This window comes from Peromyscus californicus, unplaced genomic scaffold (assembly GCF_007827085.1).
Source record: "Peromyscus californicus insignis strain IS unplaced genomic scaffold, ASM782708v3 Scaffold_12__1_contigs__length_115047231, whole genome shotgun sequence".
In the NCBI taxonomy this organism is placed as follows: domain Eukaryota; kingdom Metazoa; phylum Chordata; class Mammalia; order Rodentia; family Cricetidae; genus Peromyscus; species Peromyscus californicus.
This window is the reverse complement of record NW_026294413.1, coordinates 2017526-2044668: the sequence shown is the minus strand read 5'-3', so window position 1 is coordinate 2044668 and position 27143 is coordinate 2017526. Positions and strand designations below refer to the sequence as shown.

Genomic DNA, 27143 nt, shown 5'->3' with positions numbered 1-27143 from the left:
GGAAGTAGTGCCAGCAGTTAACTTACAGCCTGTAGCTGAAGTAAGAGTCAGGAGCTGGAAATATTTGGGTTGGATAAATGAAGGAGATGGCATGGCTCCTTCACATAGATTTTAAACCAATAGATGTAGAAAAAGCACTATACTGAGAATATAAAATATAAGAAAATCAGTAGATACTGAAGTTAATGGGGAAAATAGAGAAACAACTCTTTTCATAATTTCTTGGCACCCCTCCATAATACACTTAATAAGCAACATGGGAACTGCTTCATGCTTGCAACCTTACCCAGCAGCCAGGGCTCACTCCTGTCCTGCACCTCTTGTTATGATCATTTGTGACACACATGCACACCCATACACCCACACACACATGCATGCAGGCACACAACTGAAAATGGGTAGACTGAATATAATCATGAGGAAACACCAGACATACCAACCTGAAAGACAATCAACAAAATAAATGGCTTCTGATCTTCAAAGGTGTCAAGGTCAATAAACACAAAGAGAAGGCAGCAGCTTATCTAGATCAAAGCAAACCAGAGGCACAGACCAGCCAGTGCGAGGGTTTGGCACTAGATCCTGGACCAGGAAAAAGGCTTTCTTTTGTAGTAAAAGTCATAAGTAGGACAACTGGGGAAGTTTGAGTAATGTCTGTAGATTAGATAGACACTTGTTTGCAAAAGAAACTTCTCTTCTTAGGAAATGTACAGGATGATATTTAGAAGCTGTCCTGTCTTCAACTTACCTTCAAGTATTTACATTAGAAAATGGTGTGTGTGGTCTGTGGTCTATGCGTACAGAGACTACCACAGACTCAGAGCCTGGGTCAAGGGTGAACAATAATTATCTGTATTAGTTTGTCAACTTTTGAAGATTCTGAAATTATTACAGAATAAGTTGTTTTTGTTGTTGTTGTTTTTTAAAATAAAAGGCTCCCTCCCTGCTCCCTACTATTACCTTTGGTATTTACTTATTTACCTGGTGAATTCTAAAGGATGGGTGTGTTTTAAAACTGTTTTGTAAAGGGCAGGAAAGGAAGAAGAATTTACTGTATTGCTAAGTAACTGCTTCATTGGTCAAATGTGGATTCCCCCCTGCCCCCCACCCCACCAAATTACTTGAACATTTGTGAAAGTAGAGAAATTTTAGAGCATAGTATACCTAGATTAAACTTAAATTCCAAGTCCCCAGGAAAGAAGCATTGGCCTCAGCCTCTGTTTGATCCTGGTGGAGTGCACAGCTAGTGTCTGGCCTGCTGTTTTGGAACCAGCAGGCAGTCAGAAGACTGCTCCTGAGGCCTCCCTCTGTGGCCTGGTCATGATTTCCCATGCAGATGGGATCTGGTGAACTCTGGCACAGGTCACCCCAATTCCCAATCTGAAACTCTCACTCTTAATTTTTATGATTATGTGATTAATAATATTAGTGAGGCTATAAACTAACTCTGAAAGAATACTCTACTGTCCGCCTACTGTTTATACAGGGACTTACTCAAATGGCATTGTCTTTCCTGGGACAGGAAAGACAGCAAACTAAATGCACAGTGGTACCTCTCATATGGATCATTCCTTCCATCTGCTGTTTCGAGCTTTCTATGTGCGGAACGGTTTCCTGATTATTCCTGTTTGGGCTTTAGAATTCGTTCCTGGGCACTAGTTCCTGGGCGCTAGCGGTGCTGTCAGCCATACGTGGAAAGGGAAGTGCACTTTACTGTGTGCCTTAGAGAACCAAAATAGCTGGTGACTTGATTTCCCATATCTGTATGTGGTATGCTACTCAGAGAACTTTAAGGACAAATGTATTTGAGTTTTAATTTTATTCTTGAAACATTACTTAGTGAAATCTAAGTCTTTTTCATGTTGTATTTATTATATAAGTAGAAAGATTTCAAAAAAATTCTTCAATAGAATGGAAGCAGCCTAGATGCCCCATCAATAGATGAATGTGTATTGAAAGTGTGGCATATAGACACAATAGAATTTTACTCTGCTGTAAAGAAAAATGAAATTATGAAAATTTCAAAAAAATGGATGGGGTCGGAAAGAATTATATTAAGCAAGGTGACCCAGACTCAGAAAGACACCAACCTTGTCTTCTCATTGATATGATCACAACCACCCTAGTTTGTAGTGTGTGTATGCGTGTGTGTGTGTGTGTGTGTGTGTGTGTGTGTGTGTGTGTGTGTTTATAAACAGGTGTAAATGTGGGTGAAGTCAGAAAGGAGACCAAGAGAGTGTAAAAAGAAGTTCTGAGGGGATGGGGGGAGAGTACAAAGGACACACGTGACAGGAAAGCCACAGGAGCCTGAGGACAGAGGGAGGGGATGAAAGAGAGTCAGCTGTAAGAAGAGCAGGTGCCCATGTGTGTGTTTCACGCTGCTGTTTAATATCCTAAATTTAAGTAATATTTGTTCACAATCCTTTTGGGTTACCTTTTCTAAAACGAACACCCCCTTTTCAACTATGAATATGGAATGAAGTGCCATTGCAGCATTTACCCTGTTACTTGCATTTATTTCAATATTTTGGGTATCAGAAAGTAACTTTATCTTGTCCAAATTATAAACTGCATCTTTAAGCCGTGTTATATTTGCTGAAGGCAGATTGTGCTGTTTGGGTATTGGCAGTATGGAGGGATGAGAAACCTCTACCAGGACTAGGCTGTAAAGGGAAACTCAGTAAAGCTAACTGTGAAATATTACATATGTAGGCAAATATTAATTTTATTTTACTAACTGGAGCAATATCGTAGGAGTTAGACTGTCTCACTAACTTATCTACTATTTCAATAGCAGGTTGGGGAAGGTGTCTTATGAATGGATTAACTGAGTCATTAATTTTCACGTAAGAACAATCATTTTTCTCTCTTTGAATTAAATCACTGCTGCACCTTAGTCTTCTGACGTTGGCCCTCCCATAGGGTGTTATTTCTTGCACACTTGGTTATTGTAATACCCGTGGTAGTGTGTGGGTTGATTCCATCCTGCCTGAGTCTGCTGCTTCTCCTGCTGTTTTGCTTCCTTCCTGTTGGTGGCCCTGGACAGGTCTTGAGACCCTTTTACCTGTCATGGACTGGAGTGGGAATCCCTCAGACAGCTCCAGCCTGTTTCTTACAGGCATCTATCTGCCTTGCTCAGAGGGAGACAAGTGTTTCCCCTTGTCCTTTCCATGTCAGCTGAGGCATCCTCTGTTCCCCTGTAGACCCAGAGATCAGGACATTCTGACTCACATCCTTCCCTTGACATCAGCCTAGCCACTCAGTTTGTGGCTAAATCCATCACTCTCTGAGGTCCCACTCATGCTCTCCACAGACACTGTCAGCCCTTTGCTGTGGAGCACAGCCTGGGCGGTTTCCATTGTGCGGTTGTAAACGACGTGTTTCCCACCTTCACCCTCTCCCTGTGCAGTCTCCTCGTGATGTGTAAACCTACCAGCTTTACTCTGCTTCTCCCCACTGTTCTCTCATTTTTCTGAAGGCACAGTGACTTTTTTTCTGGGGCCTGTTGGACCTTGACTGCTGCATTGGATTTTCAGCTGCATTTGACTGTGTCTCCTCCTCTTTGGCTGGATTGCCTTCCTTTCAGTCTTCTCCACACAAATGCCCACTGGCAACCATTTGCTTTGTACAACAGTGAAAATCTTTGATTTTTAAAAATTATCTATCTTATTCTCTATATATGAGTGTTTTGCTTGTATGTATGTATGTATGTGCACCATGTATATGTCTTGTGCTCATGGAGTCAGAAGAGGGCACCAGTCTGCCTGGAACTGGAGTTTTGGGTGGTTGTGAGCCACCATATGGGTGCTGGGAATTGAACCTGTACCTTCTGCAAGAGCAACAAGTGTTCTTAACTACTAAGCCATCTCTCCAGCCATGTGAAAAATTCTCAAAACAGGTAAAATTCCTTCTAATATCCAGACCTCAAGTTTCCATCCCCACATCTTGCTTCACCTTTCTCTTAGAAACCTTGTTGTGGTCATTTCCTATGCACAGCACCTCTCTCTGGCAGATGAGATCCCTTTTTCAAAAGTGCTTTGATTTTGTCCATTTGTAATACACGATCCAGTTGCTGATCCTCCTTTCATATCACGACCCTTTTCAAGAAGATTTTAAAGTTCTTGCCCCTTTGTTTGTCTCTCTAAGCATCTTATCAAATGCTGCCTACTTGTAGATGAATGTCCCCTTGTTTTCATTGGTTATTCATTATGTCATCAGACACATCATAGACCTTCTTTTACCTAAGTAATGAAAGTATTTGTTTGTTTACTAAAGGTCCTTATATATGTCTAATATGTCTGTGCTTCAGGCATGTAGTTGATTTTCGGTATTCTTTGCCTGTTAATATAAAGCCCTTGGAAGCAGTAATTTTTGGCCATCAGCTAAATTGTTGCTTGCAAAGCAAGGTTGGGATAGGGTACATTTCTCACAGACATGTAATGCAAAGGTTATTTATTTTGCAACCCTCTAAATAGGATAACTCTATCTGTGGAATTTTTATATAAAGGAATAACATTCGTAGTAGAATTCTGGAACTTGATATAAGTGTTTGAGGTAGGTGGGATGATTTAAGAATTTGATTTTATACAGTTGAGATATACAGTATTTTGTGAATTTGGAAACAGAGATGGTAACATGTTTATATAGGTTGATAATGTGGTCTAGAATAAAGAGATGCATAGAAAAAATGCCCAGGAGGATATAGTAAGTTGTTAATATTAATTAGCCTAGGGATGGATAGTTATTTCAGAATGATAAACCTGTGTCCTCATATGTGAACTTTGTGTTCATGGTAACCTGCTGTAACCAAGGTGTCTCGATACAGTGGTATGGATACTATGGAAATATACTTGGTTTTTATGTAATGAGTTTATTGGTCCTTCCAGATAGTGAGATTGTTTAAGGGGATAAACATGCTCACACAGACAGATAAACAGACTAGGGCTTGATCTACTTCATTTACATTGCCAAAGTGAAATTCCTGCCACATCAGGAAGCCCCTAAGAGGAGGAAATGAAAGAAAAGTGTTGAACACATCACTTCAACTTGCATTCCCTTGCTTAGGAATTTGTTGTCATGCTTAGCTGCAAGAAGGGTGGAAAATGGAGTCTGAGTGGGTAGGTTTTGCTTTGTTTTTGTTTTAATATTTTTATTAGCTAAGGAGACAAGTAATTGAGTTATTCTTAGACAAAGGGAGAGAGACAGAGTGTGTGTGTGTGTGTACATCACAGGCCAATGCTGGTATCTTTCTTAGTAGCTCTCCGGGGTCTCTCACTAACCTAGAGCTCACTGATTTGACTAGACTGCCTGGACAGCAAGCTCCAGGAAGTGATCCTCCTGTCTTTGCCCAACACTGGCATACAGGTATACACAGCTATCCTCTGCATTTTTCACATGGGAGTGAAACTGAGGTCCTTACGTTTGTATGGCAGGCATTTTGTCAATTCCCTCAGCCCTCCCAAAGTTAGATTGTTGCCTGACTCATTGTTCTCCAATTTAGCTTCAACTTTTGTTTTTAGGTGTTACACACAACATCCCCTTGCTTCGTGAGGTGATAATCAATGCACGCTTTGTGAAAGGGGACATCAGCACCAAATTTCTCTCTGATGTGTATCCTGATGGCTTCAAAGGTATGTGTGTATGTATGTGCTGAACTGTTTCGTTCTCAGAAGTTTGTTATGTCAGGTTATTTTTGTTCTTAATTGCAACACATAGCTTTTCTTTTATGACTGAAGGTTCCTTGGCGTCGGTTCCACTTAATGTATTAGCTTTTTGGAGTATTCTTGACCCTCCTCTCCTCTTCCCTCCCCTCCCCTTCCCTATTCTCTCTGCCTGCCAGCCCTGCCTATCCCTCTACTGCCTAGCTATTGGCCGTTCAGCTTTTTATTAGACCAATCAGGTGCCTTAGGCAGGCAAAGCAACACATCTTAACATCATTAAACAAATGCAGCATAAACAAATGTAACACACCTTTACAGAGTTGAAAGTAATATTCGACAACATAAACGAATGTAACACATCTTTATGTAATTAAAGTAATATTCCACAACACTCCCATGTTATTCCCTGAGGTGATTTCATGCCAGATTTCCTTCTCTGAGTGGCCACCATCTCCTCTCCTTCAGACAGTGGTTTCACCTGCCCCAGTTTCCCCCCAGAGCAGATCTTAGCTATGTTAAGCCATCATCTTTGACTGTTTGATGTATGTGCCTGAGAGACATCAGGAAGTGGCAAATGAAGCAAGTCCAGGACCTTCTCAATATGTTTGGGGCCAGGTCGCTATGCCCTGTGGGGTTACCCATCTGTTTCCCATCTGGCCTGATCTCCTCGGCACTGTTCATAGGCAAGTGCCTGTCTCTATGACTACATTAAGATTTTCTATTATATATGTTTATTTTCTCAAATCTATTTGTAACTGAGGGCACTTTTATAAAAGGTTCTTAGATTTGAACTTTGAAATAATTGAATCTAAAATTTAAAAATAGGATACATAAGAATTGTTGACTTTTTAAATTTGAATATTAAAAAGCAAATTTTCTTTGATTTGAAACTAAAGGAAAAAATGAAGGAGCTATTTTAAGAACTATAATTTCAATTGACCAGATATGAGCATTTTGTATTTGTTTCTCTAGTACCTTGTAACACTTTAACTTCAAGCCCCTTTAAAAACAATATCAGAATTATCTATTTTCCTTTGGGAAGTTACTGATTTTTTTTTATGAATTTGATTGAATATATGAAGTATGCATATGTGTTATCATATTCTCTCTTTTGTGTGCTGCTGAGGATAGATTTCAGAGCCTGCTACAGAGGTGCCCCATGAAGTCTGAGGACCATTAGTTCTCTTTTGCTCCAAAGAGCTTAATGTATCTACTGATCTTTGTATGTTACTGAGGAATTGGAACATACTCATTGGTTCATTTGTAAATAACTGTAAGTAAATCCATTTGGTGTTGACATGGGAGCATTCTGTGTCCTGGGGTCTGGAACCAGTAGTAGACCCCAGGAAGAAATGCAGAAATACTTCTCCCTGAAAATGAAGGTCAATAAAAAGAAAACAGGAAAATTGCTCTAGTCTTGCTGGCCTGTGCAGGACTCCTAGGGTCCCAAGTCATCCCTGAGCCACACTTGAAGAATTCTTCTTCTAGGTGTTTGTTTTGGGATGTCTGGGTCTCTTTTCTGTGATCCACCTCATATAGAATGTATGCATAGCTGTGGATTATGTGGGCCTTTTCTTCCCTGCTCCAGTGTCAGGAGAAGATCAGGGACGTGACGTGACCCACAAGGTTGTGGTTTATGAGGTCAATGAGTGGTGTCTCTGGAATCCTAGAATCAGGTGTGAGCTCCCATGTTGTGTTACAGTTCATTCAGTGTCTGGGATTTGTCCCAAAAAGGGATTTATCACTTGGGTTTTCCATACCCTTCTATTTTGTGAATTACCTTTTTGTAGAGAATGTGCTACAGATCTTGAAAAGTATTTATATTTAAATTCTTAGTATTTTTAGTTTATTCTGAGTGAGTTTTAGAAATAATGTTCAAACTACTTTATTTCTTTCAAATAAATTTGTGTGCCCACTGGATATTCTTTGTTCAGAACTCCAGTTGTACCTACTGTGCCGTGTGGTTGTCTGCTGTCACAGGACTAGCAGCGGACTGTGGTTGCGTCAGCTCTCAAGTGGTGTGCTAACTACAGACCCTGCAGTGCCTGACGCCTGCTTCGATACCCATAGATTCCTGAACAATTCTACCAGTGCAGCAGTTACCTGCTGCAAGGCAGTCAGGCATGTGAGGCCTGCCAGGAGCTAGACCACTGTTCCTGGGGCCAACTGAATTTTGGTGTGGAGAGAAATTGTGAGGGCGAGAAATTTGTTGATTTATTGATTGACTAATCAGTTGGTTGATCTGCCTTCAAGTTCTGACTATATACATAAAGGCAGGAGAAGCATGCTTTCATTTTCTTTGAATCCTTCATGCTAGAAAAACATGGCCTTGTCCATGCCCCTGACTGGCATCAGTCTGCTTCTATAGAGGCTGGAACTTTGGCCTTTTATCCTCACTTTCTTTAGAAACAAACTTATGGATGGGAGTGAGGACAAGAAGCAAGTGTGAGGAGCTGGTGTGGTTCCTAGAGAGCTCTTTGTGTCTGGCTTTCCCATTTATTGTTTTGTTCTGAAGACCTATTTAAATCTCTTTCCTGGGGCTGGAGAGATGTTCAGCAGTTAAGAATACTTGCTCTTCTTCCGGAGGACCCAAGTTCAATTCTTACCACCCATTTCAGTGGCTTATAACTGTTTATATCTCCAGCTTCAGGGAGCCCAATGCCTCTGGCCTCCATGGGCACCTGCACATGGGCACCTGCATTCATGTGCACATACCCACATGCAGACACACTCCTACACATAATTTAAAATAATAAAAATAAGAGTTTTGAGCTGTTGGACTTGGGTGCTGGGAAACAAACTCTCAAGAGCCATGTATGCTCTTAACCATTGAGCCAGCTCAGATGCCCTGGTTTTATTATTTTAATAGTATTTTTATCTAAACAGTTAAGTTTCTTTCTCTAAAAGATTCAATAAACATAGCACTTTCATGTACTTCAGAGTTCAGATAAACAAGACTGGTGGTAAGGTACAGGGGAGGGATCAACCATGTATCAGTCAACCTTTCTGCTAGTTGCTCCGGAGAGATTTTGGCCACCTTCAGTACATATGCCCTTAACACTTTATTGTTCACATTGCAGAGTAGCCAGACTATGAATTTTGGAATTGTCTACTCAAACTTTTAGAATAAAAGGTGTTGGTATGCAGTCAGAGCTTTAGAAAAGTCAGTAATTTCTTGTTCTCCAGTATAAATGAATAAGTTTGAAATATAGTTGCTTAGACAAGAAGCTTCCACTGAAAATTAAATCATGGTTTGTGTAAAAATAAGTGTTAAATGATAACTAGAAATTTGCTTTCAATAATGTCATTATTCTGGTATTTGTAAATCTATGACCAGAGAATTCTAGTTGGAAAATTAATAAACTTTGAAAACAAAACAGTCTCTTTCCCTGTGTTCGTCAGTGAGCTTTGAGTGAGCAAAGCTCAGGGTTTCTTTCTTGTGGAGCTTTCTTACACCCTTTAACCTGCTTCTTATATAATGCTGACTCCAAATAGATGTCTGGTGGAGTGCTTGTCTGATTGACTAATGACTGTAAGAGGAAGTGCAGATGTTGACATTACAGATATGACTGATGGATTGATTTCCTACAGGACACACGTTAACACAGAGTGAGAGAAACCAGTTATTGGCCATAGCATCATCGTTGTTTGTGGCATCCCAGTTACGAGCACAGCACTTTCAAGAGCACTCAAGGTATGAAGTGAATGGGTAGAAAATACTCATGATTGTCTTTTCTGCATAGAAACATGGCAACAAAAGCACAACAAAAGGTCTTGGCTCTTGATCTTCTCAGGGTCTTTGGGGAAGCACAGTAAACTCACAGTAGACACAGTGTGGTGCTGTGAATACATTAGTCTCCTTTCCTTTCTCTTCCTTTCCTTTTTTTCCTTTCCTTTTTTCTTTCCTTTCCTTCCCTTCCCTTCCCTTTCCTTTCTCCTTTCCTTTCCTTTCCTTTCCTTTCCCTTTCTCCTTTCTTTTCCTTTCTTCCTTCCTTCCTTCCTTCCTTCCTTCCTTCCTTCCTTCCTTCCTTCCTTCCTTCCTTCCTTCCTTCCTTTTTTTAACTTGGAAAAGAGTATCTTAGCTGTCTGATTTAGACATCAGTAGAGGTAAGAAGCCACTCTGATATTTTCTGGGAATTTTGTTCAGCTTAGTTTGCATTGGTTATTTCTATTTTATTAATTTGCTGGTCTTGAAAAAATGTTCACTATTAGCATTAGTGAAGCAATCTCAGTGGTTAAAACACACATGTCAGAAATTGGAAGCTGAAGGGTGGGGTTAACACCATGAGATGGTTATCTGTAACCCAAGGATAACTTTCAACTTTCTGGTGACCCAGGTGAAAGGGGAAACACACCTTCTGCTAGCATAAGCACAAAAATCTCATGGGCAATGCTGTTTTTCAGCGATGGGGTCATTGATTATAAAGCTATGCTTGCTAGAGTAACCTTATAAGGAAAGCTGTGGTGTTGCTAAAACTGCACTATTATACTTTCTTTTTGCTTTTCTGCAAGAGGAACAATGAGAGCGTGGGGTGGTGATAGGTGACCAAACAGCTCTGTTCAGCACTGATCAGGGTGCCTCTGAGAAAGGAGACAAGTATCAAAGTTGTGTGCAGTTACATCTTAGTACTTAATGGGGTTCATTTATGCTACTTCTTCATAGAAAGTGCTAGAAGCTCAGTGTACAATCTTTTTAGAAGTAATGATTCAGTAGCTATTTGGAGAGAGGGGTTGTGGCAATGGTTCAGTAAACTACAGATGAATGGCAGGAGAGGGAGCGTGGTCAGCAGAGCCATGAATATGATGACTACTCTCCTTGGTTGCCCTGCAGTCTAGTATGGAAGTTAGGAGCCACATGTGCTCTTAAGATTAAACTGAAAACCTACTTTCTCCATCACGCTGGCCGTATTTGACGTGCTCAGCAGCCTCATGTGTTGCAAAGCTATGTGCTTTGTGAACACAATGGCCCTTTTCATCTGGGCAGCCCTGCTCCGCTGGGTTCTGTGGGCCTGTGCTGCTCCAGCAGGGGGTGTGCTCAGGAGAGAGTCTTAACCTCATGTTGTTTGTGGTTACTTTTTAAATGACTGTAATATTTCTGCCCTCATTCTCCTACTATTTGGATTGCTGTTACCTCAGAAGTTCTAAGTAGTTAAACGTGAAATGATGTGGCTTTTAGGAGTTGTGTTGGCTTTTATTTAAAGGAAATAAATATGCTCGTTTATTCTGTGTCAGACTCTGAAGAGGACTGAAAGTATGAAAAGTGAAAATTGGGTTAATCCCGGACTTTGTTAGCAGTCACAGAAACATTGCAGTGTTTTTTTTTAATTTTTTTTTTGGGGGGGGTGGTACATTTTGCATAATTAGAGTCATCCTAGTAACACAGTTGACAGGCAGCTCCTTGTGCTTTGTTTTTTGTTTTTTTTGTTTTTTTTTTTTTTTTGCAGTTCAAGCTTTAAGTCCAGCGCCAGAGCTATATTTTCAGCTCTTAATCTTTTTTGATTAAAAAACTACAATATTATATTGTGATTACTAACGATTCTTTGGAAAAGTTAAGTTTTAGAGGTATTTAAACATCTGCAATTTATGATAGTAGGTAGAGCCCCATCTAATCATTACTCAGCTTCCATAGTCATAAAAAAGTACCCCCCTCATTTCCCGTCTATGCATTACCCACCTGCCCCAGTTGTTAGCGTTTTAAGGGAAATTTCCAGGCACAAATAGACAAGTTTTACTTGTGTACTTCAAAGAAATGCTGCTCCTGTGTGGCTTATGCCCCCGGAGACGTATGTGCCAAGTGTCTCTGTCAGAAAGTTCGGTTGCCTCACCTCGATTTGGTGCTGCCTTCAGTGGCTATCTTCCTTTGTGCTTGACTTCTGCAGAATTTCTACCCCAAATTGTAAATTTCATCATTGCTACTTTTATAACTTTACATGTCATATTGTTGAACTCATTGTCTTTTTATAAGTGGGAAGAATCACATAAGTGAAATACATAGATTAGAGTTGTTATGCAGATAATTGTGAATATGTATATTTCCCATGGGACAAGTAATTGTTCCTTTTTAGTGAGTTGATTTTCTGTGGAACTTACCACTTACTTAGGCCAAAAATGCTCTTAAACTGTCACCACCATTAACAACAGAGGCTCTCTACAGTTACAAGTTTGCTATGGAGGGGCCTGATGCCCCCTCCAAGCTTAGGTCTGCTATTTGAACCTTCACAGCCTGGCTTCTGAGACTGTTTTTATGATTGGCTTGGGAATGGAGTGGCATGTCACCCTCCAGGTGTGGCTCCACCATGCAGTGTTTTCGCTTCCAAACCAGTAGCTCACAGCCCTTCCTCTGGCTTGCTTGTTTTGGCTGCTGATCTTATTTTCCCAATTTCTCTGTGGTTTTTACTCTTTCATCATTTATGACTTGGAAAAAGACATTGCTATGTACCATAGTATTTAGATAGTAAAGTGATAGAGGGCATTTCTGGGGAAAAAAAGGCAAGTTAATGTCAGAGACAATAGTATGCTTCTTGGGACGCCTGTAAGTGTGCAGAACACAACTCTTACACACACACAGGTTTACTGTGTAACACTGTGGGGCTTGGGGGTGTCAGTCACTCAGAGCTGAGGCCTGGAGCACTGTCCCTAGATCCAAAATAAAGTTAGAAATAAAAATACTTAATTAGCAGAGGTGAATATTAAAGTTCTGTTGAAGGAACACTTTCTCTTATGTGGATCTGACATGATTTTACTGGCATGGTGGTTTGGTATAGTAATTTGTTGTACTAACTAATAATTGTTAGAAGGAAAAATAACAATGACAATCCCTTAGTCCCTTTTGGTAATGTTTATATATGCTCAAAATACTTGCTCTCCTCAGCTCAAAATCCAGCTTGTGGAGCAGTCAGTGGAACTTACCTTACCCTGGGCAGGCCAGCTCTGCCCCTCAGGCTTCTCAGATGCTGGTGAGGAGGCCCACCTGCCTTCAGAGAACTGTCCTATTTCCACCCCTCTGGCAGCAGCATTTCTCTGTAATTCATCTTTCATAAGGTTTGTAGCTCTGAAGCTGTCACCTGGGTTTTCTGCTAAGCCATGTAACTTATAGAGGGTTAGTGGCTTGGTGGCCAGCTCTCTCTTCCCTGAGTAGAAAGCATGCTTGGTGTTCTTAAGAGTGAGGAAGAGGCAGGTGAAGAGAGAGCCCTAGCCCTGTTCCCCTTTAGAGGTAGTCCTCAGGCCTAAGCCATGCTGTAAGGGGCAAGGGCAGTGTTATCTGTTTTCACACATTGCATATATCTCAAGGTCTTTGAGAGTAAATGCTGACTCTAGGCTTATAGAAGTACTATTATTGCAGATACATAGAAATTAACTAAATTTCATTGGCCTTATTTTGTTCACTTGCTTTTCCTCCTTTGCCCTTTTGCTTGACATAGGCTAGAATCACTTGGGAAGAGGGAACCTTAATTGAGGAAATGTCTCTGTCAGATTGACCTGGGGGCAAGCCTGTGGGACATTTGCTTGATGAATGATTGATGTGGGTGGGCCCAGCCCACTGGGCCTGTGATATTAGATGGTATAAGAAAATAAGTTCAGCAGGCCATGGGGAGCAAGCCTGTAAGCAATACTCTTTCATGGCATCTGCTTCAATTCCTGCCTCCTGGTTCCTGCCTCAAGTTCCTGCCCTGACTTTCTGACGATGGACTGACTATAAGCTATAAGGTGAAACAAACCCTTCCCTCCCCAAATTGCATTTAGTCTCGGTATTTTATCAACAGCAATAGAGAAACCAACCCTATGGCAACCAACTTTTTTTTTTTAACAGCTCACCAGAAGGTGCACTCAGAATCTATTTTATAAGGGAACAATTAGAAAAATTAGCATAGTTTAACTCTTTAATTCATTTGGAATTTACTTAATGATTGTTGATGATAAAGAGAACTAATGAGTTCAGGCATGGTAGTTCAGACTTTTAATCCCATCACTTGGGAGGGTGGGGTAGAAGGATTGCTATGAGTTTGAGCATAGTATAGGCTACGTAGTGAGTAACAGGTTGCCTAGAACTACATAGTGAGACCCTGTTGAGAGAGGGAGGGGAGAAGGAAGGAGGGAGGGGGAGAGGAAGAGAGGTGAGAACAAATGGTATTTTCATTTGTGTTAAACAGCAGAATTTACCACTGTAGCTGTTTCCAAGTGTAGAGGTCTGCAGTATCAATTCTAACAACAGTGTTTGCAGCAGCCCTAGAGCTTCTTCATCTTGTAGAACTGAAAGTCTGTATCCAATAATAAACTCCCCTCTCCTGCCCCAGATCCACCATACTGTCCCCCCATTTCTGTAAGTTTGCCTGCTTCTTGACTGTATTTCTCCTGTAATAATTATTCCTAATCTTAAAAAGTCCAACATTGTGGACTATTACTTTAACTAGGCAAAGATGTATCACATTTGTTTATGCTGCATTTGTACAACGATGTAAAGATATGTTGCTCTTCCTGCCTAAGGTACCTGGTTGGTCTAATTAAAAGTTGAACTAGCTAGGCAGTAGAGGGATAGGCAGGGCTGGCAGGCAGAAAGAATAAGTAGGAGGAGGAATCTAGGCTCAAGAGGAAAAAGAGAAGGACAGAGAGGAGAGAACAAAGGAGAAAGAGAAGGAGACACCCAGAGCCAGCCAACCAGACATGGGTTAGGACATACAGAATGAAAGAAAAGTAAAAAGCCCCGAGGCAAACTGTAGATGAAGAGAAACAGGTTAATTTAAGTTATAAGAGCTAGTGGGACAAGTATAAGCTAAGGCCAAGCATTCATAACTAATAAGTCTGTGTCATGATCTGGGAGCTGGCTGGTGACCCCAAAGAAGGTCTGTACAGTCCAGAGTGAGCACTTTTCATTGACATCTCAAATCACCTAGAAGCTTCTATGTACAACAGAAGTCCTGATCCAGACAGATGCCCTGAACATGTCACTGAGCAAGAACAGGAGGCTAGGAAAGGACAGTGCAGAGTGTGGGTTAGCTAAGGCCATTTCTCTATGGTGGTCCTGTCCTGTGCTTATGTATCATAAGGTGGTAGAAGAAGCTCCAGGAGCCAGGTCTGTGAGGTCAGGTTTAAAGGATTATGCCATCTGTAAGAAGGTGGGGAGAACTGGGCAGTTTTCCCAGAAGTTACCCTGGTACTGACTTCTAATTCCTCAGAATACAACCGTGTGTCAGCACCTAAACCAGTTCTTGCCAAGAGTATTGGATATGAGAAGCCCCTTTCCCATATGTTTTTGTTTTATTTTGAGCCACAGTCTTGCTGTAGAATCCTGGCAGGTCTGGTACTGGCTATGTAGTCCAGGCTGCTCTTGAACTCACAGCAGTCCTCCTGTTTCTGGGATTATAATAGATATGAGCCTCCACATCAGTTTGATGACTTTTTTTTTGAACTAACTTTTTGTGGTGTGTGAGGAACATGTACTGAATAATCAACTAAAGCAATCCTCCCTCCCTCCTTCCCTCCTCCTTTGTTCTTTCTCCCTCCCTCCTCCCTCCCTCCTCCCTCCCTCCCTCCTTTCTCCCTTCCATGTTGTGCTGGATAGTTTTATGTCGACTTGACACAAGCTAGAGTCATCTGAAAGAAGGAACTTTAATTAAGAAAATGCCTCCATAAGTTCTTGGTGTAGGGCATTTTCTTAATTAGCTATCAATGGGGGCAGACTCAACCCATTTTGGGTGGTGCCATCCCTGGGCTGGTGGTCTTGGGTTCTGTAAGAAAGCAGGGTGAGCAAGTTATGGGGAGCAAGTCAGTAAGCAGCACTCCTCCATGCCCTCTGTACCAGCTCCTGCCTCCAGTTTCCTGCCCTGTGTGAGTTCCTGTCCTCACTTTATTCCATGAAACTGACGTGGAAGTGTGTAGCAGGAATCTCTAAAAGGTCTTATTAATAAAATCAATCCTGAAGCCAGGTATTGGGGTGAATGCTGTAAGATCAGAGAAGCAGAACAAGCCACAGCCACCTCACCTTGCCAATTCCTCAGCTGATCCTGTTTCCTCAGACTGGAAGCCTCAGAGTCCTCATCCAAATGGATCTCAACTGAACTGCTTCTTGAAAGCCTGAAAGCTTAACCAGCCTAGTTAATGTTCCTCATGCCTTATATACCTTTCTGCTTCCTGCCATCACTTCCGGGGATTAAAGGCTCTTGTTACCACGCCTAATTGTTTCTAGTGTGGCTTTGAACTCACAGAGATCCGGATGGATCTCTGCCCCTGGAATGCTACGATTAAAGGTGTGAGTGCCACCATTTTCTATGTCTGTCTAGTGGCTGTTCTGTTCTCTGACCCCAGATAAGGTTATTAGGATGCACGATATATTGGGGAAACACCATATCACCACAGAAGTGTAAGCCAAAGAAAGCCTTTCCTCCCCAACTGGCTTTTTGACCATGGTGTTTCATTGCAACACTAGAAACCCTAACTAAGACACATTTTCCTTCCCCTCCTTGCGAGTGGGACAGGGAAGGACAGTGGTACTTAAATGAGGGTTACATGAGGGTTGTGCCTGGGGGAATGGGGAGCAGTGCAGGGTTTCAGCAAGCAGCTTGCTGTGGTACAGGCACCAACAAGATTTCCTGGCTGCAGAGTTAGAAACAATTGTAATTGGGCAAAAATGGAGGCCAGGAGACCAGTGAGAGATACCAGTAGCCAAAGTCTGAGCCCTGGAACTCTCCAGCACCAGTAACTCTTTAAGATGGGGAGAACACAGCAGAGGAAATTGAGAAGGAGCAGTAGAAGAGGGTAGAGAGCAGGGCATAGATGAGCCTGTGGACTGGTACAGGTCTGCAATCCCAGCAGTTGGGAGATGGAGGCAGAAGGATACAGATGTATAAAGTCTTGTGCTTTACTTTGACTTTGTAGAAAAGGGAACATTCCACTTAAAAAGATGACTTTTTAAAAAAAATATTACATTGTTAGCATTTGCCATTAATTATACTTCAAAATTGTACTTTAGTTTTTAAAAACTGTGCATTAACACTTTAAAAATTAGCATATGATTGAAATAGAAATAATAAACCCAGAGAGGTAATTTGCATGATGACACCTTACAGAGTGTGATGGTATACCCCCACATCTCCTACCCACTGAAAATGCATACACCAAAGGCCTTTGATTTATGGCATATCCCTTGTCAGATTTTTCAGGATAGAAATTATGGGTTGCTTTGGTTGTTTTGGCTCCCTCACCCAGCCCTGAACTGTGAACGGTTGACATGGTGCAGCCAGTGAGACCAGCACCTAGTAAGATGCCAGGAGTTTGGTCTCAGCTACATGGTAAGATGGTACAAACAGTTTTACCAAACTGTTTCAGCCTTTGCCTTCATTTTCTTGTCTGAATAGTGACAGCGTTGGATGGGGTGGCTGCCCAAGGCTTCTTCAGCTCAGAGCCTGCTTGAATTGAACGAGGTCACAGATTTTACTTTATGCCCATAATTTCTCTCCAATACTGGTTCAGATATTAAAGTCTCAGAAACCAGAATGTTTTTATGATGGCCAGTGATAATACTGATGAAAACAGTTGGGCCCACAACGTGGAAATAAGGCATTCCCTGATGTTAGGACTGGCCTAGGCTGTGTGGATCAGTGTGTAACCTCGCCCTGTGCTCTGGCTTCGTGGGACATCTCAGGCATCTGAACAGCCACACAGCCTGCCACCAGTTTAACCCTTTCAACCATAATCCTGAAAGTGGAAATTGCATCCTCATGAATTCCCTCTGTGTTATTGCTGTGTTGACATCTGTGTTGTACATTCTTTCCTCATCTGGCTTCCTGATAAAATGGAGAATCAATGTCCTAGCGATTTCTACCTGACAGATGTAATTATCTGAGGTTTTTCTTGCTATTGAAAACCAGTGGCCTTTCCTGGTCTCAGATGTAATTTGTTCACTTGTTCTTAAGTTTCCATCTGGAGGGGGAGTTTCAGGTTTCAAATAGGATCTTAACCATTGAAGGATAACGGGGGAAAGGAGCACAGAAAAAGTAGCTTTGTGAAAATCATTTCTAAGAAAAAGCCAATATTGTTGTGTAGTTTGCATTGGAGGAGGTTTAATTTAGTTTTCTGAATTTAAAAGGATATGTCATATTGTATCACATTTACACCAGCTATGAATAAAACAACTTTATCACACTTGATTCATGTATGTTCTCGGGTAGGTCACATTGTTTTACAATGACGCTGGTGGATTGGTGGCTGACTTTATACTTATTTCCAAATACACATGGTCATGCAGCATCTTTGGAAGCACACACATCCATCTGAGCACACACACCCCTGGAGGCAGTGAGAGGAGGGAAAACACTAATGCAGTTACTTCAGGTTGGCTCTTACTGCTTCTGCTACGATGTTTCCAGTTATTTACTAGGACTGTGCTTTGGCTGAGTTAGAAGTTGCAGTGAGCTCAAGCTTGTAAGTGAGCTCAAAATTGTAAGTGTGTAAGATGACACATCTGTAATTTTTTTTGCTGAATACCACATTTTACAAATATTTCTCTTCAGTTCAGTTGTCCTGTAAGGACTGAGCGTCAGAACAGCCTGTTATTGTAGGAGCGTCCCTGTCTCCCTGCCCTGACTCCAGAAGCCCTTGCACACTTCACCAGTATTATTGTAATTCTGTGGCTGCAGGACACTTGGTGGCTCTTGCACCCCACTGGCAAATCCTATTCATTCTCCTTTCCCATTCACTATTGCCATTGGAGAATTGATTTCTCTCTCCTCTACTCTAACCTTTCCCAATTCATTTTGGATTGTTCGATGTGAAACATTTTAATTTCATATCATACAGCTATTCATCTCACAATCCCTTTTTTAACCTGTCACCAGGGTAACAGCATAGCATGCTTTTTTTAGGCAATCAAGTTTTTATTTCACATGCTTAATGTTGCATTAAATGTTTGCATTTTGTTTAACCCCCATTAAATACTATGAACTCTGGATATATTTTATAGGGTAATGAAATCTCTGATTTTTGAATTGAAACTAAATCAACACCATCAGTGCATTTATAAGAAAATGTCAGAAGATTAATTTGCATAATACAAAGATGATTGTTAAAAATCCAAGTTAGCTGATCTGTGCAAAGTAATTTTCAGTAGGGAATGGAGCAGTATTTGTATATTTATGTTCAGCTTTGTTCCCAAAAAGAATTTAAAATTGGTTTAGAGAGATTTGTCAGGGAGAGAAATGCAGTATTTAAACGAGTAATGGAATTAGTACAAATGGGAAATAGATCTTTTGAAGATAGTGCTTAATTTTTCAGCTTGCTTCTTCCTGTATTTATGCAGAAAGAACATAATGACTTAGGTGTTTAATGACAGATGGAGTAATGAGATGGGCCAGAATGAGATGAAAGGTTGTTCTAAGAGCTTGATTTTGGGGCTGTGTTCATAAATATTTTCCTGTCAGCTCACGTTGGTATTGCATTTCCCTTAAGTAACTCAGATTAGTGCAGATGGGAATGCCTGCATTTAAGTCAGTCTCTGAAACAACCCACTAGACTTGTGTTTCACTTGCCTTTTCATCTTCACCCCCAAGTAATGATTTCAGTGAATTCTGTTCTAGCAATAAATTCTGTGAACTTTGGAAAATATTAAGAAGTATAAATAAAACTCTAGGGAAAATAATGGGAGACTAATGAACCATGTTGTTTGAAAGTATGGCTGTTTAAAAAGATACTTACATAGTATTTGTTCATGTTTATACTTAGATCCTTCTCTATATTTACTAATGCTTTCTTAGTAATAGATGGACAAACTGAGTTAAGCTTCCTGTGTTATTGCTTTTCATTCACTGTCTTTTTTTAAACTTTGAAGTATATATTAGAGACATTTTTTAATAATTTTTTTCATTTATTTTACATACTGACCAGTTTCCCCTCCGTACTCTCCTCCCATCACCCCTTCCTTCTACTCCTCTCTCCCTCATCCACCACTACTCCATCTCCATTCAGAAAGGGCAGGCCTCCTATAGGAGTCAACAAATCATGGCAAATCAAAGTTGAGGCAGGACCAAGCTCCTCCCCCTGCATCAAGGTTGGGTGAGGCAACCCAGCGTGGGGAATGGGTTCCCAAAAACCAGTTCAATCGCCAGGGACAGGTCATAGTTCCACTGCTAGGAGCCCCACAAACAGACCAAGCTACAGAATCTGTCACACACATGCAGAGGGCCTAGGTTGGTCCCATGCAGGCTCCCTAGCTGTCGGTCCAGAGTTGGTGAGCTCCCACAAGCTCAGGTCAACTGACTTAGAGGCATATTTTAATGTATTCTTGTCTTCAGTTTGGTTCTCTGTGGAGAAATTCTAATTAGTTCTCTTGAGGTTGTGTGGATCCAGGTAGCACTGGCCTAGCTGAGCAGTGTTAAGACCATCTACTTCACAATGGTCTCCTTCTCTAAGTAAATCCTTTTTTTTTATGATGATAGCCTTTGTCTTCAAAATTACTTATTAGGTCATTCCAAAAATCGCAGAGAGTGCCCATGTGATAAGATGCATGAGTTTATGACATGTGCAAGAGTCGTCCCTTCCTTTACAAAAGTCAAGTAAGACAGGTGGTTACCCACTCTCTGGTACAGTGCCAGCAAAGAAGAGAGATGTCTAGGTTGTTTTCCAGAGAGTAGAAGAAATCTAATTTTCACCTTTGCCACATTATTCTATCTAAAATGTCCAGTTTTCAGCCATGGGTAATGGCATGTAAAGAAACATGAAAGTGTGCTCTGCTCTAAAGATGGAGTTAGTTGAAACTGTCCAGGAGGGAGTCTAGTCACTTATTATACAGTGATCTAAGTGAACTATTTTAAATGTATTCCAAGTGCTCAGAGAGATGGAATGGCAGTTAAGAGTACTTACTGCTCATGCTAAGGACTTGGGTTCAGTTCCCAGCTCTCACCTCATAGCCGCCTCTAACTCCTGTTGTAGGGGAGCTAACACCCTCTGGCTTCCTCAGGCACCTACAGCACATGGTACACATAAACTCACAGGCACATGTATATACATGTAAACTTTAAAAAAATTCAATATATTCAAGGAACTAAATGAGGTGAGTTGTGAAGAATTAAAGAGTTGTATAGTAACCATGATTGACAAGATGGAAGATATCCATAAAAATTGAAATAATAAAATGGCAAGTAACAATTTTAGATAAAAATATAATGCTAAAACCAAAACCATATAGATTTGAGGTGACAGAGGAGTCTTCAAATGTTAAGATATGTCAATTAAGATAATCTACTATGTCATAACTAGATACTAGATATAAAGCAAAGGATAACCAGACTACAACCAGAGAAGCTAGCTAACAAGGAGGACTCTAAGAGGGATGCAGGGATCGCCTTGGGGAAGGGAAAATAGATGAGATCTCTGGAGTCAACTGGGGGTGGGGAGGGCAATAGAGGAGAGGAGATGGGGAAATAGGAGCATGAGGGAACGGGATGGTTGAGCTGGGGGAGGGACGGAGTGGGAGAGCAATGAAAGAGATATCTGGATAGAGGGAGACGTTATGGGTTAAGGGAGAAACCTGATGCTAGGGAAATTCCCAGGAATCCACAAGGATGACCCCAGATTAGACTACTGGCAACAATGGAGAGGGTGCCTGAACTGGCCTACCCCAGTAATCAGGTTGGTGAATAACCTGTCATCATAGAGCCTTCATCCAGTAACTGATGGAAGCAGATGCAGAGATCCACAGCCAAGCACCAGGCCAAGCTCTGGGAGTCCAGTTGAAGAGAGGGAGGAGGGATTCTATGAACAAGGGGGGCGGGTCAAGATCATGACAGGAAAATCTACAGAGACAACTTAACCAAGCTCATAGGAACTTATGAACTTTAGACCCACAGCTGTGGAACCTGCATGGGACCGGAATAGGCCCTCTGCATTTGGAGACAGTTGTGTAGCTTGGTCTGTTTGAGGGGCCCCCGGCAGTGGGATGAGCTATCCCTGGTGCATGAGCTGTCTTTTTGGAGCCCATTACCTATAGTGGGATGCCTTGCTTAGCCTTGATGCAGGGAGGAGGGGCTTGGTCCTGCCTCAACTGAATGTACCAGGCTTTGCTGACTCCCCATGGGAGAACTTACCCTTTCAGAGGAGGGGATGGGGGCGTGGGGGGGGAAGGAGACTGGGGGAGGAGTGGGAGGAGGGATGAGAGGGGGATCTGTGGTTGGTATGTAAAATAAATGAAAACATTTCTTAAAAAAAAAAAAGATGATCCACTATGTAAAAAAGAAAGAAAAATGAAGAAAAGTTAAAAAGACTCAGAGATTTAGAAGGACACAATCAATCTAGCCACATGGATCTGCTCATAGTTCCAGAAGGAGAGGAGAAAGGAGCAGAAAAAGAATTTAAAGAAATTCTGGTTAAATTTACCCAACTTTGATAAATAGTGTTATTCTGCAGAACCAAGAATGTTGATAAAGTACAAGTATGATAAAGTCAAAGACACACCTCAATACTGAAAACAGGAAGAATTTTGTAAGCAGTAAGAGAAAAATGATTTATCACATGAACTGTATCCTCAATAAGATGAGGAGTTCATTCCTCAGCAGATACCAAAATGGACGGGGAAAAGATTGGAACCAGCAGGATATAGTGTAGTTCATTGGTAGAGTACTTATCTAACTCATGTAACAGGCCATGGAGTTGGTCTCCCGCACAGATACATACATATGTACATACATACCTGACTGTGGGCTTCCCACAAGAGATAAATTTTCCAGTCAGAAAAGCTTTGTTCACACTTCCTACAAGTCCAGCCTGTCAGGAACTGCAGTGTATGAGGTGCACATTTGTTTGTGGTCGCTGTCAAAGCCATCAGAGGATGGTTAGAACTTAAAGAGGTAGGCACTGTCTGTGGTCCTCAAGTGTCAAAGAAGATACTCAGGACTGTCAGGACTTCCTGACATCAAGCAGAATATCATGGCAAAATGGGGGCAATAGACAGAGGAGTTTCATACTGGAAATTATTGACTGCCCCTTGAAATGTGTGTGCATGAAAACTCCAGGGAACTCAGCGTGGAGAACTTGCTGGAATGATGAGTGAACAGAGCTTGAATTTCAGTTGCATACCAAGGAATGTGATGATGGTGCTTGGAATTTTGAATCTTACCAGCTGGAGGGTCTTGTTAATACTTCAAGCTTTCCATTAAAACCCTGGAGGGGCTACCCCTCTGGAGAAAAGACTGTTTCTGGAGTCAGTAGTTTGGATGTTTGATTTATTAAGAACAAAACCCAATAGACATATCCTTATATGACATGCAAACAAGGCCTCAACTTCAGTTACCAATTAGTAACTTCAGTGCCTGCTGTAGTCAAGACCACTCAAGAAGACAACAACGTACGTCCCTTTAGTACCCGCCCGCCCCAAGACTGACTTGGCATATAGTTTAAGAATAAAGGTGACTTGTAGTTAAGAGAAAGAGCAATCAGAAGATACCAGCCAGGAGAACCTGAAGATGTTAGAATCATAGTTAAGGACTTTATAGTAGGGATTCAAATCCTTTTCAAGTATTAGAGAAAACATATGAAAGACCTGAACAGGAATCAAGCATAGGAATGGAAGTGATAAGAATGTATGAAGTGCCCGGGCGGTGGTGGCGCACGCCTTTAATCCCAGCACTTGGGAGGCAGAGGCAGGCGGGTCTCTGTGAGTTCGAGACCAGCCTGGTCTCCAAAGCGAGTTCCAGGAAAGGCGCAAAGCTACACAGAGAAACCCTGTCTTGAAAAAAACCAAAAAAAAAAAAAAAAAAAAAAAGAATGTATGAAGTGAAATTCCAGGTATAAAATGTCATATCTGCCATGGACAATTTGATCAGGACATTGGGAAGCAGGTTTGTGGTGACAGAAGGAAGAATGTGTAGTTCAGAAGGTAGAGGAATGAGATTATATATAGTCTGAAAAAGAGCAAATGGAATTTCAGACACTGGAAAAACAAAAGGGTCTTTATGGAAATCTAAGGTAGATTTCACACCATGATTATAGTAGTCGGTATCAGAGACATATACATATGTCCAAACTTATACGTTATGACCTTAAATATTAGGAGTTTTCTTCTTTTCATATATGTGTGTGTGTGTGTGTGTGTGTGTGTGTGTGTGTGTGTGTGTGTGTGTGTGTGTGTTTACATGTGTCTGGGCATACATGTGTGCATGTGGGTGTGGAGATCTGAAGCATATGTCAGGAATCTGCCTCCAAGGTTCTTTGACCTTCTCTGAGGCAGGGTCTCTCAATCAAACCCAGAGCTCACTGATCCAGCTAGTCTTACTAGCCAGCTTGCTATGGAGATCCTTTCTCTTCCTGAGCTCTTGGATTACAGATAGGCTTCCATGCCTGTCTGGCTAATGCTAGTTCTGGGGATCTGAGCCTCAGTCCTTTTGCTGACACAGCAAGAACTTTGATCACTGAGCTGTCTGTCCAGGCCCAGGTTTTGTCTAGTTGTCTGTTTTTTTTTAATGTCAAATATATCTCAGCATATATGTTTTAAAAAATTGAAGACAGCTTCAGTGATTTGGGAGATATCAAGAAAAGTAGCACACATGTTGGGAGTCACAGCAGGAAAGGACAGAGAGAACAAGGCATGAAATGTCAGAAAAATACACTGGATGTCAAGACTAGGGGGCTTGAGAGATGGCTCAGAACTTAAGAGCACCTGCACTTAAGAGCACCTTAAGAACCTCTGCCTGTTCCAGAGGACCTGCCTTGATCCTTAGCACCCATATGGAAGCTCACAGCCTCCTGTAATTGCAATGCTAGGGAATCTGAATGGCCTTTGTGGGCACCCACACACTTGTGACATATACAGACACAAACACATATACAAAAATAAAAATAAATCATTTAATATTTTTCAGCATCCTAATCATTGAAATAAAAAGAAAAAAGCAAATTAAGATAAACAGAAAAGAAAAATGAATACTTTGTGTTCAGAGAGATTATAATCATTAGCATAGGAATCAAAACAAATCTCAACTAAACACATTTAGGAAAGTTGTAGGATTAAATTCAAGTATAAATTGCATTTCCACCAAGACTAAAATCAATGAAAAGGAATCAATGTTCCATTTAACATAACATTAAAATAATTAAGCAAATACCTTAACAAAGTATATTCTATGTAGTCATTCCTCAGAGTAATAAAACATGAAAAAAAATAAGTATAAAGATTGGAAAGCAAGACTTTTCAGAACAACTTACTAGGTCATTTAAGAAGACTGTAAGGAATTCATCATATTCGAAAACAGACATAAATTGAACAAAAGAGACTCAAGACTTGTGTGTGTGATAAAGAAACACTCAACATTAACTCTGCGTATGCTCAGATGGGATGAGCATAGATGAAGGTGGTCCCTGCCTTATGCTAAGTCTAGACTGACACGGGTCTAATCACAGCTCCAGGAGGAGAGTGCTGGCTTTGGAATCTTTCTGGCTGTGCAAAGGGAGCTTGAGAAATAAGTAACAAAGGTGCAAGATGTGGCCTACGAAATTTCCTGGAAAGACCTCCATCCCTCTCTCCTCTCGGAAGAAATCTAGAAGTCAGTCATAGGTCTATGTGTACATCTTCTAGAAGAGGAGTTCAGGAAATGGTGGGTAAAGGACCCACATGGTGGGAGGAGAGATCTAAGAAATCCTCTGACCTTTACATGTGTACTGTGGCATATGCCCACACATAGACAAATAAACAAAACTACAAGAAAATATGTGTCTTTTGAAACTTAATGTAGTTAAAAACAACAACAAAAACAACCCAAAAAACAAAAAACAAGTTGCTGTGCCATACCTGTTAGAACGTCTATAACCCATAACACTCAAGACCCCAAATACTGCCAAAGATGAGGGTAGGTGCTGGAGGAAGTCTTATTCACTGCAGCTGGAATACAAAATGACACAGCCACTTGGGCTAATGATTTGGCAACTTCCTACACTGCTGAATGTCCTTGAAACATAAGATCAAGCAGTGGTGGTCCTTGGCATTAATGATAATGAATGGGAACCCATGTCCATTCTAAATCCTGCATGAGTTCTTATAGCAGCTTTGTTCATAATTGCCCAGAGAAGCAACCAGTCTCATAAACAAAATACAGTAAACTGTGAACTTGCCAGCTGCAAAGACACCACACCCCTCATTGGGTGCTGCTGAGTAAAAGAAGCCTGTCTGGAAGGCAGCACTCTGTATGGTTCTAGCTACATGGTGTTCTGATGAGAGGCACATGCACATACTGTAAGGATCAGTGGTTGCTAAGTGTTTAGGGGTGAGAGGATTAAAAGGTAGATAATGGAATATTTGGGGCAAGGAAACTATTCAGTAGGATACTGTAAGGGTGAGTATATGGAATGTTTAATCTTGATGGTCAGTTTGACTGCATTTATAATCACCTAAGAGATACACCATTGGGTGTGCCTCTATGTGTGTTTGCAGAGAGAATTAACTGAGGATGGAAAACCTACCCGTAAGTGGGTGGCACTATCCCATGGCCTGGAGAAAGTGAGCTGAATACAGCCTTCATCTCTCACTACTTGATGTGCTGTGAGCAGCTACTTTATGCACCTTCCACCACAGTGAGAGCCTCTGTCACTACTTTGCCTTCCCCTCCATGGTGGCTTGTACCCCAAGCCATGAGCGAAAACACACCCATCCTTCCCTAAGTTGTCACAGCAGTGAAAAGGTAACTAATACACTTGCCATCATAAACGTGTCACACAAGAGTAGCTAAAGTCACATAGACCTTGGGAGTGCATTGATGTCAGCTCATCAAGTCTAGTAATGTGCTGCCCTAAGGAAGATGCTAGTGAGATGAGATGGAGGAGGATGGAATGGTGAGGAGTATGTGGAGACCCTGTGCTTCTGCGCTTTTCTGCAACTCAAACCTCTAAAAATATTAATTCTATCTTTAAAAACTACTGAGTGAAAACCATTAAAAATACAAGCCACAGTGGAGAATACTCGAAATACACAAATCTGACAAAAGTCTGTATCCAAAGTAAAGAACTTCCGCAAGTCAGTAATAAGGATAAGAAACTGATAAAAACAATTAAAACCTTGACTGCAAATGACCGGCAGACTCATGAGGTCCTCAACACTACAAGGCACTGGGGACTACCATTAGCTTCCTAGAATTGCAGTGGCTTTCTCTACAAATGTCTCCATTGCATGGGTCAGGGTGGGGCTGGAACTTAAGTAGTTAGCTATGGTCTTGTTGGTCTGATGTCGCAGAGAACTGGCTCTGGGCTGTTTGGCATTCACTAGCCTGGCCAGAACCAGACTGACTGTAGTAAATGGTGGTGAGGCCATAGCAGGACACTTGTGAGTGTGGCGCTGTCAGTGCCTCACACAACGGTGTGGCAGTTTACAAAAAATTAAATGCATAGCTTTGAGTTTGTTTCTTGTCCTTTTTAAAAAATGGTTGCTGCCTTTTAAGCCACAGCTGTCTGAATTAGCAACTGCAACTCCACTGCTAACAGCAGCGGTTAGGCTGCAAGGGCCATAGCTCGAGG

The 27143-nt window shown here is 41.4% G+C and overlaps 1 protein-coding gene across 3 annotated transcripts in view; it reads left to right on the top strand.

Annotated features, from left to right (window-relative positions):
• The window catches only part of Pcca (propionyl-CoA carboxylase subunit alpha), a 359494-nt gene that overhangs the window by 177012 nt on the left and 155339 nt on the right, over positions 1-27143 (top strand). For all 3 annotated transcript variants that reach the window (XM_052732382.1, XM_052732381.1, XM_052732383.1), the window contains 2 exons: positions 5520-5630; positions 9252-9354. In XM_052732382.1, coding sequence (XP_052588342.1) covers positions 5520-5630; positions 9252-9354 — 214 coding nt within the window. The remainder of the gene's footprint in view (positions 1-5519; positions 5631-9251; positions 9355-27143) is intronic.